This window comes from Hippichthys cyanospilos, chromosome 1 (genome assembly GCF_059441005.1).
Source record: "Hippichthys cyanospilos isolate Australia breed blue-spotted pipefish chromosome 1, RoL_Hcya_1.0, whole genome shotgun sequence".
In the NCBI taxonomy this organism is placed as follows: domain Eukaryota; kingdom Metazoa; phylum Chordata; class Actinopteri; order Syngnathiformes; family Syngnathidae; genus Hippichthys; species Hippichthys cyanospilos.
Genome location: NC_142369.1, coordinates 29630421 through 29644510, shown reverse-complemented (window position 1 = coordinate 29644510; position 14090 = coordinate 29630421). Strand labels below are relative to the sequence as shown.

Below are 14090 nucleotides of genomic sequence, written 5' to 3'. Positions count from 1 at the left end.
CAAAATAAGAGTTCTCCACAAAATAAAATGTGGTGCAAGAACAAAGTTTATTCGACGAAACGGGGGCAAAAAGCGACAGATTAGGACAATACTTTGCAGTACAGTACGTATAGAGTATTCTATTTATTTTATTTGTTATTCATTTATCGACTTACACTGAAATTCGGGATCCACGTCGTAACTCGAGGAACCCCTGTATTTGCACCCCCACCCCACCATTTGAGAAAGACTGCTCTAAACCAAGTCTATGCCAAGCCAATATCACTAGTAAAAACGAGTCTTTACAAAGAGTGGACTATTATCCTTGGCATTATAAGCAGCTGTATCAGAGGTGTTTCGAATACTTTGACTGTGACTGACTAAAATATCAGAAACCTCTTGGCATGTATGTAGCTCTTCATCACTCCAAAGTATAACCTCAGTGGATTTATTGAGATGCTACGTCAGCCGTTCTATGCCAGCTACCAGACCCTCCTTTAGCCTAACCTTTTAAAACAAATAATACATGTGTAGATAGGTTTTGACTCTGGACCGCGCCATAGGGCCTTGAGAGTCATGCGACTGATGACAACTTGAATTAAATATGCTTTACATTTTTAGAACTTTAGTTATGACAAAGAAAAACCTCATTGCCCACATCGACTGTTGGAAATTGTGAAAACATTTGACCTTATGCTTCAACTATTTTAGTCTGACTGCTTTGTACAGCGTTCAACATAAGTTCAGTCCAACTGATCTGTAAGATGGCGGCAGTAGCCCATCTGTAATGGGAGTTGGTGGTGTGAGTCCTGCTGCTAACAAATGTAAAAATGTCAACTAGTTGTTGGGAGATGTTGCTCTGCTCTCTGGTCAAAGTGGAAGTGCTCTTGAGCTAGGAATGTCCCCAGCATCCAGCTCAAAAGGTGCAGCAGTTCTTTACCATATTTACCCTTGAAGGAATTTGTATTATAATAATTTATAAGAGAAACAACACATCAAGTTCCCTTTATTTGATAGGCTCCATTTCAGCAGACCCTGTTGAGGTCAAGCAGTATAGAAAATGGATGGTTACATGACTGCGCAAACATTTGGCGTAAAGCCAACGTGTGCCCACCCCCATCAAAAAAATAATGGAACAAATAAAAGGGAATGTAGTTATTTAAATGGAGAGCTGTATACCACTAAAATTGTGTTTGCGTCTTTAAGCATCAATATATGATATTGATGCTTAAAGACGCATTGGCTGTGAATCCTGCACTCCCATTGCACTGGACTATCGTTTTTTTTGTTTTGTTTTGTTTTTTTATCCTGAAGCCAAAGAAATAAAAAATTGAACTATGAAAATCTGATTTGCTTTTTTGTTTGTTTGTTTTTTTTTTTTTAATTCTAGATGATTGCAGTGTTCCATGCAGATAAGAACACAGTTGTTGTTCTGCGGGCAAATTACAACTCAAGCCTCTTGATGTTTTATTTGAGGGATGCTGTTTTGCCCACATCATCCAGTTGATTATTGAAATGCTCTCTTTCCACTGCCTGGAGTGTCACATTTTCATTATCAGAAAATTGGTGTCAGCTGATTCACCAGTGTCTTGGCGATGTGGCCTTGAAAACTTTGCACCGACGCAAACGGCGGACTCACATGATTTGTTTAGAACGGACAGCTTAATTTGATCTTGGCTTTAAGTGAAGGACTAGGTAATCGTCTAATATCAATTGCTTTGCGGAGTTAATGATGTTGTCAATCAGTGCTGACCTCAATTTCAAACGGAGGTTTGGAGGTTAACAAAGCAATGACTTTGATTCCTTTTTTCCTTTTGCAGCCAGACGCGTCCTCGGTGGATCCACCTGCGACAATCGCTCGCCCGCTCGAGTGAGTAATGATCGGTCAGAGACACCGACGGCATCGCATCGAACCAACGGTGTAAACAAGCACATCTAACCTAGAGCGAACGGCAACACTTTTATGAGCTTAAGCATGGAGTAACTTTATTGCATGTTTTATTACTAGTGGCAGATGTAGTGTTTATCACCACCTTATTAGTTCCAACATCATTACAAAAATACTAGTTGACTGCATGAGCTGCGTGAGTGAAGCCTGTAGTAAGGAAGCAGTCCCACTTCCAATTTGAACAGCTCACTGTACTTTTACTGTAGACTCTCACTTTGCTGAATACATTCCACCTCCTCAGAAAAGCAGACTTCACACCTCTGAAGGAAACGTCTGACAATATTCGGAATCATACACAGCTCAAGAGTGGAATTGTTCGGATGCAGCTATGCGGTCTGTGAGGTGCCGATGTCTGATTACTGCTAATGACTCCCTCTGCAACATTTTTAATCAAAGCCTCATCATTCTGTTCTGGAGAGATATCTTGCCATGGGAACATGTTTTTTGAGCCAATAAATGCAGGGGGAGTTGATGTGAATCGGACTTAAAAGTGGGAATAAACAGACTAACTGTAGCTTTCATAACATTGGACCTGCTGCTACAATGAGCTGTAAGCTACAGTAGTTCTAATGCAAATTTATTCAAATCTGCATTGAAGAAAGAAAACACATTTTTACTGTTTTATATGTTGTCCTTCCTTGAGTAACAGCCCCTGTGGAGCAAAACATCTTGTACTTTTCCGCTTGAACGTTTTTTATGGGTGTCTTTATTTTTATATCACCACATGACAAGCGAAACATGGCGGGAACAAAAGTATGCAATTTCAACAACAAAGATGCAAGTGAAAAATTAGCATTATTCACCTATCATTTTGGTATTTTTCTGCCTTCACACCAATGATATTGTTTTTAACTCAAACATTAGATGATATCGAAATAAAATATACATAGCCAACCCCCAAAGTCAAACTTAATCTTTTCGTGACCCATGGCAACTTCCATCCATCCATTTTGTGTACTGCATGCCATCAGTGGGCTGATAGGTGAGCTGGAGCCTAGCCCAGCTGACCTTTGAAAGGAAAAACAAGCAAATAAGCCATGGATTGTTTGCCATTTGCAGACTTCCACGTCGTTCTAATTGAAATGAATTAATGCAAACGGGACATTTTTAGGCCCACCTTTTGTCTAAGACATAAAAATGACAAAAAAAAACAATATTAATAAATACCTGCGATTGATTGGATTTAAAATGAAAACAAATGTCTCTGGGATTAATAATCATACTGGGCTCAATTTTCAAAGACAGCAAGTTACTTTTTTTCCATCACCCGTAAAGAAAATGTATGAACTCTACTCTCATTATTTCAATGACATTTGATGCAAGTAAATGCTGGGGGCAAATCTTTTCTATCAGGGGATGTAAACCAAATCCCAGATGGGCAGAAGAGCTAAATTTATCTTGAATAAAGTCTCAATCGTTTGCTTTTTCTAATGATAGTTTAAAAATGTTAATCTGGTTTTTGCGGTAAACGTATATGTATACAAATCCGAGATTATATTTCTAGGACAAATCAATCAGCCTTAGCTCACAGACATGTCAAAAGAGCACATATCCTTTTTCCAGAAAGTCTTCTATCAAACCAGCAAAACCAACTTCAACTCCCCAAGTCATGAGGGTGCCTGCATTCCTTGCATTTTTGCATTGGCAGGGTACAAGCAAATGTCTCAGCGAGCCAAGGTTGAAATTTCAGAAAGACTGATCTTTAGTTCAGTCATAGCTTGCAGCTCGTGCCCAGGGACCAAACAATAAACTAATTCCTGGCCCATGGAACGCACACATTGCGGAGGTTCCCTGAAATACCCGAGTTTTGCGGTTGGGAAAAAATAAAGTGTTCCAATTGTATCAGAGTTTGTTCCCTGCTCATTACAAGTTCCCATAAAATCACGCACCATACACACTCACGGGTACGCGCACGTACAGTCACGCTTGAGACGTCTGCAAAATTGCAATGTCGAATACCAAGTTACATTTGCATAGGCTGACATAGTGCTGGAGGAAATGAGTGACTGGTAAATGGCTATGTTTGACAAATGGAACTAGCCATTGTTCTGAAACCGGATTCCATACAATTTAATGAAGGAGGCAAAACGCCGGTACCGGTTCATCAACCGGCCTACAATTATATTCTTTTAGGGTGATTCAAATAATGGTTGCTATTATTCTGCTACAATTTCCTTTTCGAACTTGGATCTTGGACCTCTTGCAGTCTCGAATAAATCAAAGCTCACCAAAGTGAGAGGATTGGAAAACAATGGAGAGCATGTCAGGGCTTGTTTTGACATCACTCTTTATTTTGTCACAGCCTTGTCATTTCACTGCACATGGTCCTGTAATCTCGTCGAGTGAGTTTGTGTTTTGAGTAACTCTTTGCCATACAATCAGTTTGCCTTCACGTCAATCCAGTTGATATACACAGGGTCCTCCCTAAAAATTGAAAGGGGTCCACCTCAGTTGTTCTTAAACAGAGGTCAGAGAAATCATGTAAATTATGCATTATTGTCTATATCACCAATTGACAAAAAAAAACTTATATAATACTCGGAATATTTTATTTCGTGCTGAACTTGAAACACTATATAACACTATATATCATTTTGAACATTACTGTTTATTAATAGTGGCGCATGAACGAGGCATTTAAATTATCTGTGTAACACTAAACTAAATACAGTAAACCAAGTTACTGAGTTACTCTTGTTCTGAACAAGATTTATTGTTTAAAACAAAATTCAATATCATCTTACTTGTAGCGCTTTCATTGGCTGAGTTGTGCGACATGGGAGGAATTACAGTGCATTCAATTAAAAGTCTGTCCCTTACACTTTGTTTCTTGCTTTGCGTCTTTGCTAACATAACGACTACAGATGGGCAAAGAAGCCAAAAATACAGTCATACGCAAATAAGATTACCGTAACCTAAGAATAGTCCAAAAAAAAATACTTAAATACTAAATATGTGTGGAGCAACATTTGATTTATCCTTTATTTTTAATAAGATTATATAAGAGAGTAAAATATAGGAATGCACATCAGCCCATTGCTTATGATTGGTGAAACATAGTCATGTGACAGTGCCCGTTATGTCTCTCAGACAAACCAAAATAAACTGACCAAACAAGCAATAACAGATAAAATAAAAATAAAAGTGGAATGCAGCAAAATAAATTGGGAGCGTGAATGGTTGTTCGTTTATCTGTGTCCTGCGATTGGCTGGCAACCAGTTTAGGGTGTCACCCGCCTACTGCTCATAGACAGCTGGGATAGGCACCAGCAAGCCTATGACCCTAGTGAGGATAAAGCAGCTCTAGAAAATGGATGGATGCAGATAAATGCTGAAAAAAATACAAGTATAGTTAAAGAATTAGATGGAGGGTGACTAATACTAAGTTTCAAGAGGAAACATACTTTTGGTCTCACATAAAGATTGTGTTCACTCTTTTGGTGTACAAAAAGAAAAATTTCACATTTAACTATCATCGATACCCAAATGTGGACATTTCAGCCTCCCAAAGTTCCATGTCTAATTTGAGAAAGCGTGTTGCTGATTGCACGATGCTGACAGCATGAACTCCAAAAAATAGCTTTGGTTGTAGTGTAACTTTAGTACCATAAAACATAGCTACTAAAAAGCTTATGATTTATCAATGAACTTGTTCAACAGGAAGCATCTTCATTCAGTCATATCGGTGAATAAAGGAAAATATTGAATTTGTTCTACACCGCATGTGTTGCTGTTGTTTTAAATGTCGAGGCCACAATATTACCCTATCCTAATGTGGTGACGAACCGACTTTGATGAATAAATTCCGTGGCCTCGTTGATATTTTTTCTTGAGTCCTATTATTCTTACGTGCCATATTTCTGTGAGTTGCTCATTTTCAATCTCCATGTTGGGGGGATTGACTTATGAACGCATAACTCAAAACAGCAACAATTTGGTTTCTTCATATCTTTGAATAACATGAATTCAAATGTGAAATAATATCATGTAATTTACAAGGCTTAAAATGGTTATATATATATATCGTACTTCTAATTCGATATAGTGTGCATCCTTTGAGAGCGTTTGCACTGGACATCGCAAAAATGTCAAGTGCCGCCTAATTGCCTCTTTGTTGTCAACAACGAGGCTGCGTGGATCATTTTTGGGGAGGACTCATGCATTATGAAAAGGAAAAGACTTCTTGACTTGTCTTTTTCAGCCCTCGGACACGTGCTTGAAACCGAGATGGGTGTCGGCATGTGGGGGGAGAAACGGCGAAGGGCAACCTTCCGCGCTCTGATCTCACAACAGTTTTCACTTGGGTAAAGAACATCCCATAAGATGATCGGCAAACCATCTCCGAAGACCTCCATTTCAAACAAATTGGATGGGTCCAAAGATGACTACCCTTGGAAGAGTAGACTTATAATCATGTTTTTGTAAAATTCCCCCAAATTGAAGTTAAAAAAGGTGGGGTTGACTTATAAGAGAGTTCGACTTGTACTCGGTGAAATGCGGTAAGTGCAATTTTGTCAACTCTATCCAGGACTTGTTACTACCCACATATGACAAAGACCAAAAATGTTACCAGAAAGCTGTGCAAATAAGACTATCCCCCAAAAGTTTCTCTTCGAAAGAACGGCGGAATTTGTTTTACCTGAAAGGTTAACAACTCCCTTCTCTTTCCATATTCATTTTCTTTCATTTTAATGCCAATTGGCTTCCCGGTGGTTTTGTTCACAGCAGTGGCATTCCTCGCTTGTTCTCTCACGTTAATTATCGTTGCGCAGAACACGTCTCACTTTGTATACTTGGAAAGAAATAGCAAGCATTAACAAACACCTTGGCAGGCTGTGACTAAGGCATTTCTCTCGATTATCTGCGCTACCTTCACAGGGGTTGATTTGTGGGTGGACAACAACTAGACTGTGAGTGCGGGAGTGGATGTGCCTCAGCAAGACTGTTGATCCCGCGCAGTTCAAAGTGTTGATCAGATTCACATTGTTCTGTTTAAGCTTTCAGCGTGCAGGCCGGCCTGCTGGTGCAATTCCATGGCAACGTTTGAATGAAAATACTGGTTTGGTCATGGAAAAAAAAGCCTTCGATTTCAGTGTATATAATTTCCTCTTCAAATCTCAGCTATGTGTTTGCTAAGTGTGTGTGTGTTGGGGGGGCTGGTTCTGACTTTGACATCTCTTTCACTTTCATCCATCTTGGCTGCCTGTGTGTGATTCCGTTTTTGTGAAGAGCTACCTTCATGGTCTTTATTGGGACACAGCCGTTGAACGTACTTTGTATGCTATCATATATCTCACATTGTGACTCACAGGTCAATGGATGAGGTCAATGAACCGATCCCTCAAAGGAATCAGAAGGTTTTGCTGGGACTGGGTGATGCAGTATTATGTGGCGAAAGCGTACTTCTAGCACCAAACCTGCCCATGTTAAGACAGTCTCTTTCTGTTCCGTGTGCTTGTGCATTTCCAATAGTTGATGCCAAATGTGGCGCTGGCAGAGAAAAAAAAATCCCATTACATCTTTAACAGCTTGGGTTGCTCCCTTGAGCTGTAGAGGGCAAGGAATAACAAAGCTGAAGGAAGTCGCGGCTCCTTACCTCTGATGGGCTATTAGTTATTCTAGTGAGCAGGAGCCCCATTAGGTCTGCCATTTAATGCTCCCATGCCGCAGTCACACATGAAAGCTGCAAGATTGAAAAGCTGGCCATTTTACCCCAAGCATCCCTTGTATTTGAGAAATGCGTTGCCACAGATATCTGACAAGGAGCTGATTTAGCAGCTTGTGTACCTACGTCTACTCTGTCATATTAATAGAAGCCACCGTGTCTGTGAAAAGGCATGGCAGAATATGCTTTGATTAACGCTCTACATTTTATGAGGTGATATCATTTACATGCACTTTCAACTACCCCATGTCCCATATAACTGTGTTTTTATATTGAACACATGTAACAACCCACATGCACAGCTAAAAGGCAGATTAGACAACAACCCAGCAACACATAAAAATGACAGTCATGAAGCTAATCATGTTATTTGCCTGAGTGTGGTCAACGTTAATATTGGTGCTATTCATTGTTTGTTGACATGTGATGACATCCATATCCAAAAGCACCACATTAGTACATTGCTAAAATCTTTAGGCCTTCAGATTAACAAATAAAATCATTGCAATCAATTAATTACAGCCATTGTTTCACATTTTTTTAATTGCATCAATCTCATTTCTGATCTGTAACGTTTCTGTATGCAGATCCATTTTTATAAATCTAGCAAGTTCAGGGACAGAAGCAAGACGTGAAAATAGAAGCGCATGAAAGTAAGATGAATTGTGAATTTAACTCTAAAAAAATGACCTGACGGCACCTTTCATCAAGGTAGAGTCATTTGGATTCTTTTTAAGAAGGAGCTTGCTTACCACAGAAGCAGCTCAAATAAACACCATTGTAATACTACACAAATTCAAAGTAAGCAGCTGCGACTGGATCCATGGTTACTGACAGCAACAAATGGGCTGATGTGGCGAGTCGTATGGAAAAGCTCTTTGCCAAACTACAGGAGAAACCCCCCGTTTTGAACATGCCAAAAAATAAAAATAAAAAGCAAAATGCACAGCTATCCTTGTCGATCACTTAAGGTATACTGAAATCTTCTGTTACAGTGGGCTATAGACAGCGATCTAACTTTTGGAGAAAACATAACAGAACAAAACAAAACAAAAAAAAAACCTGCAAAAAATCCCTCAAAATAAACAGAATTGCTTTTTATACAGCTTTTCTGTATACTCTAAGTAATATTTACTATTCATATTTTTTTTTTTTTACCTGCATTACAGTTGAATTGTTTTAGCTGTCACGTGTGCCACATGGGTACATTTTGAGCTACTGTCCGACTACCGAAGTAGACAGCTAGTGTGTGTGTGTGTGTGTGTGTTTTCTTTTTGAATGTGATTGGTTCTAGTTCGAATCTTAAAGTATCCAATTACTTATATTTTTGCACATCCGAAACTACATTGCACACCTCAGCTAAATCACACCATTTGCATTGTGGTTTAAAGGCTCCAATATGTAACGTCACTGTTTACTGAATATATTGCGATAGTGTCTCGAAATAAGGATTGAGTAAGATTTGTCCAGCCAATGCTCAGCCAAGTCCCTGTTGACATCAATCATACCTTGCACAGTAGCTCTATATCACACTCAACTCGATGATAGGCAGTAAGACAAAAGAAATGTGTCGTACATGTAGAAAAAGTCAACACATGCAAAAAAAAAAGGGCCTAATTAAGCATGAGCAAATCGATCCGTGCTTCCCGCCAAGGCTTTCTGTCTCAATCGTATGTGCCAGTGTTTTAAAGTCACTCACACAAGAGAGCCTAGCGTTAATAAACACTACTCTGCGGGCAACCGGTTTTAGCTTGCGCATCGTGTATGATGAGTTAAATCGTCAATGAAACAGGTTTTTCACTAGAACGCAAGGGCACCTATTGAGTCCGAAACGCAAACGGCTCATCCTCATTTGACTGCGACCTCGACGTGCACTGGGATGCACTGACTGAATTTAGTGAATCCCAACGATGAGTGCTGTAACAAGTACATGAATTCAATAGGCATTGCTGGAGAATGGAATGCTCGAAATAAATGTGATTATATTCATGGACGCCACTTTGGACTCATATACATATGAAACACCACAGAACACATAGATGGGGATTTACATGCTGGGTGCGTTTGCCACCAAAGTAGCAAACGCAGAGGATAGCAGAGGACCACCTGCACGGTGACTTGATCCCATAGATTTTTATAATTCCATTGGGGGACAGCAGCCATTTGGGAATGAATAACACACTGGCTGACAAGCCCGAGATCCATCAATAGCCCCTTTTATGTCAAGAATGAAAGATTAAGCTGCTTTGTGTATAATTTACTTTGCGTGTGGCCCAGGAACTCGAGCCGCCGCTTGAATTGCAACTAATAGGAAATTATGTTCCCGCAGTAAAACCGCATGACTCAGAAACACTGCTCGGAAGAATTTAAAGTATCGCAAAGCAAATCACAGTGCGCTGACCTTTACTTCCTTATCCCAAAACAGACAAGGGCAGGAGGGTAGGGGTGTTTGTCTCCACAGATTGTTAGAAAATTTACCTCTCATGCCTCGCAGTGGAAATGGATTTTTGGAGGGCAACGGTCATACCTCGCATTCCCTGGAGCCTGAGATGGTGTATGTGTAAGGTCCTGTCCCATTAACCAGCACATCCATTGTCTCGGAGTGTGAAGGCTTGTAGTCCACGTAATACTCTTGCAGTGGCGAATTAAAGGAGCGCTCAGTCTCCCGAGCCTTTTTCTGCCGTTTTTTGACCGTGGAGCGTTGCTGCAGCTGCTTGATGCTGCTCGGGTAGCGCTTCCACGAAACATAGATAACAAGCAGGATTATGGCCACGGAGAGGAGGAGGGCCACGGTCCCAGCAATAATCTTATGGAAGGACACATACTCAGAGTCTGGTAAAGGAACGGTGGGAGAGGCCTGGGAAGGGGTGGGAGAGGCTGTCCTGTTCTCCGCCGGCTTCTTGTCCACTTCAGGCTGGGTGGGAAGGGGGAGCGGTTCTGTTTGAAATGCAGAAGTGAGAGGCGCCCTTGTAGAGGTAATGGGGCTTGGCGTTACTGTGCAAATATTATACGTTTCCACCACGTCGGTGACTTTCTCTCCTTGTGCCTCTTTCGGCCCTGTGCAGATCATCATGGACTCCTTGTTTCCCTTGAAGGCCTTCAGCCAGTCCACCAGGGGGCATATGTTGGGGTTACAGTGCCAGAGATTACCAGCCAGACTGATGGTGGTGAGCGAGATCCAAGTCTCAACAGTCTGCTGAGACACGTTGTTCAGTTTGTTGGAGTCCAAGTTGAGGGTCTGGAGGTTGGGCAGGCATTGAAACGTGCTTGGATCCAACGTCTGCAGCTCGTTTCCGGACAGGTCTAGCTTTTGCAGGGAGGTCCACATCCACGACAGGCCTTGGGTGAGCAGTTTGATGCGGTTCCATTGCAAATAGAGCGCCCTCAGATTAGTCAGGCGGGGGAAATGAGCAAAGTTGATCTTGGAAAACTGGTTGTGTTCCAAATGTAGCTCAATGAGCTTAAAGAGTCCGGCAAAGGCGTTGCGAGTCAGGCTCCGTAGTCTGTTGTAGCCAAGGTCTAGGAATTCCAGGTTGCGGCATTCAAGGAAAACACGCATCGGGACACCTTTTAAGGAATTTGACCTCAGGTGTAAACTCAGCAACTTCCGTAGGCCCACAAATTGATTTGGCTGGAGTACCTGCAGTTTATTGTAGGAGAGGTCAAGATTTCGCAAGTTGGGAACATCATGAAAAGTGTTGTTCTTGAGCAGCGTGATCTTATTTGAGCTGAGAATCAGTTCTTTTAGTCTGCGTATGCCGTGGAACGCTTGGCCGTCCACAGCGCCAATGTAGTTGTGATCGAGGTACAGCCAAACCAGTTGAGCCAGGCCCGCAAACTGGTGGGCTCTCAGGTTCATCAGGTTGTTGTAACGCAGCGAGAGGCCTTGTGTCCCCACTGACACGTTGCTAGGCACGTCGCGGAAAGCATTGGATTCACAGTAGATTATTTTGCCATCACACCTGCAGCTCTGTGGGCAGGGACGCTCACGTGTGGGGTTCGGAGCAGCCAGCAGCCATGCGGGCACCACCGCTATGAATACCAGCCATCTGCAAAGCACAGGAAGTCCTGCACACACATACCACACATACACACAGATGCACACACACAAACACGGAGATTGATTTGGGAAAAGTCACGCACCAAAAAGTGAAAGGGCCCTATATATATATATATATATATATATATATATATATATATATATATATATATATATATATATATATATATATATATATATATATATATATATATGCATTTGCAATCAAAAGAAGAAAAAACTATAATTTATATCCTCTCTCGCTCTCTGTATGTGTGTGTGTATATATATATATATATATATATATATATATATATATATATATATATATATATATATATATATATATATATATACACACACACACACACACATACAGTGAGCGAGAGAGGATATAAATTATTGTTTTTTTTTCTTCTTTTGATTGCAAATGCGTGCAACAGTCGTTTTCTAAAGCGAGGAAAAAACAAAACATGTTATCACTCAAACGCCTGTGGAGTGGCAAACCTCAGCATGTCCCAAAATTCTAATCCCCCTCATCAGTCAGGGATGCCTCAGTGAGTGCAAAAAATATACCAGCATCATGAAGTTAAAATAAAACGGATGTAACAAGTAGCTTACAAGGACAGCGCACATACCCATACTTGCGCGGTGTCGGCTCCTCCTCATGTTACAGCTTTCTGTTGCATGCGTCCGAGCTCCACATGTTCCACGAAGCCAGCAAAAACGCACTTTTGCAGACGCACACCTGTCAGCGGCTCCAGAAGAAGTGAGACTTTACTTTGCTAGGTTACCGCAAAAGACGATCTGGATGTTTCCCACTTGTGACGGCCACGTTGCAGAGCCCCTGGAGCGCCGAAACCCGAAGCCTTGCCAGGCTCGGGGAAGGAGATGGTTCAACATCCGGCGGCCAATTGTTGAATCTGGCTTAATTATGTCGCACAACACAAATTGGTGACTGCACGAGTGAAACGCAAGGCGTTAGAATTAAGTGTGTTCCCAGCCGGACAAGTTGAGCTGAGCCACAACCAGCGTCAAAACGCAGCCCGGCGCGGATCAGAGCCGATGACCGTGTCATCAAGAATGAATCAGTTGAGTAGCAACAGGAATCGTGTCGGCGGAGATCCCCGCGGAGCAAACTCGTGCACAATATTTAGCCCTCAAGTGCCCCCTGCTGGTCACTGTTCATTTCCACACATGAATGTCTTGATTGATTGTCTGTCCAATTTATCCAACTTAAGGTCCATGTACTAGTACGCTTTTTTTTCCTCACAAATAACACGCCTCAGCAAACTAACACAACGGTTGTGTCTCACTAATGTTTCAAATGCAATCTACTTGTGACATTTCTGCTCACTAAAAGGACAATTTGGTTTTAGTGTTACTAGTAGGATTCAGGACGCTACTGAATCTGATACATATCCTACTAGTGTACCCACGTACTCTAACGAGTTCGCCGAATAGTTTACAAGTAAGAGTTAATTGTATTCAAATAGGGCACATGTGACACTCGTAGTAGTGGAAGTAAGACTGAGATATCACGAGCAGATGTTTTCAAATAGGGTTATGAGTACCCCTGGTGATACGAGAAGAACTTTTATGGGTATGGGAGATTTTAACAGGCTCTAGCAATTCTAATTTCATTGTTTTTAATGCCCTAACCGGAACAATACGCATTTCTTTTCAAATCAAGAGCAAATTCATTGGAACATGGTTTGTAATTATTTTGTTTTATTTAGTTTTATACAGTTGCGTATTGTCATTGGTGACTGATGTTTTTTTTGGGGGGGCGGGGTTTTGGGCTGCATAACATAAAACTTATGGTGTTACATGATGTATTTTCTGTAGTTGCGGAATATACTATCTAAAGATACAAATGTCAAACAATTAACCTCAGAAAACAGGTGTGATTTTGCTTTTAATTTTTGCACAAGGCCTCAAATCTCTGGAGGTGCCCCTAACATTAATTGTAATTTCACAGTAGTCATTGACCAACTATTCTACAATAATCACAACATGTATCTTAATTAATTGGCTGGGAGAATCACATCTGTTTTTTAATCTGTGAAGCAGGTTGATTGATTGTCATCCTATAAACGAGCTACTTTACGAATACATAGATGCGTGTTCAACTGTTTCAATCAATTAATTCTCCTCTCATTTTGAAACTTTTATGTACTGTATATACTTATATATACTTAGATGTATTTTGTTTATCTACCCATTGGGGCACGCCCACCTCACAGTGTATTGGTTATTTGTCCACTTCTGGCATCTGCCTGTGTGGAGTTTGCATGTGCTCCCCATGCTTCTGGAAATGTTCTCCGGGTATTCAGGTTTCCTCCTACATTCCAAAAACATCCAAGGTAGGTATATTGGGCATTCTAATTTGTCTTAGGTGTGCTTCTGAGTGTGAATTGTTGTTTTGTCCTTGCGAGTGGCGTGCAACCAACTCAGTG

At 41.0% G+C, this 14090-nt stretch overlaps 1 protein-coding gene across 5 annotated transcripts in view; it reads right to left on the bottom strand.

The window, feature by feature from the left end:
- The window catches only part of LOC148430039 (leucine-rich repeat transmembrane neuronal protein 4), a 47098-nt gene extending 34401 nt beyond the window's left edge, over window positions 1-12697 (bottom strand). For 3 of the 5 annotated variants that reach the window (XM_088428525.1, XM_088428533.1, XM_088428541.1), the window contains exons 1-2: window positions 12270-12697; window positions 10071-11660 (exon numbers count right to left, since the gene is read on the bottom strand). In XM_088428525.1, the coding sequence (XP_088284651.1) occupies window positions 10114-11660; window positions 12270-12300 (1578 nt within the window). In that variant the 5' untranslated portion in view covers window positions 12301-12697 and the 3' untranslated portion in view covers window positions 10071-10113. The remainder of the gene's footprint in view (window positions 1-10070; window positions 11661-12269) is intronic. The other 2 variants (XM_088428508.1, XM_088428517.1) reach the window with 1 other exon arrangement.
- Window positions 12698-14090: the final 1393 nt, after the last annotated feature.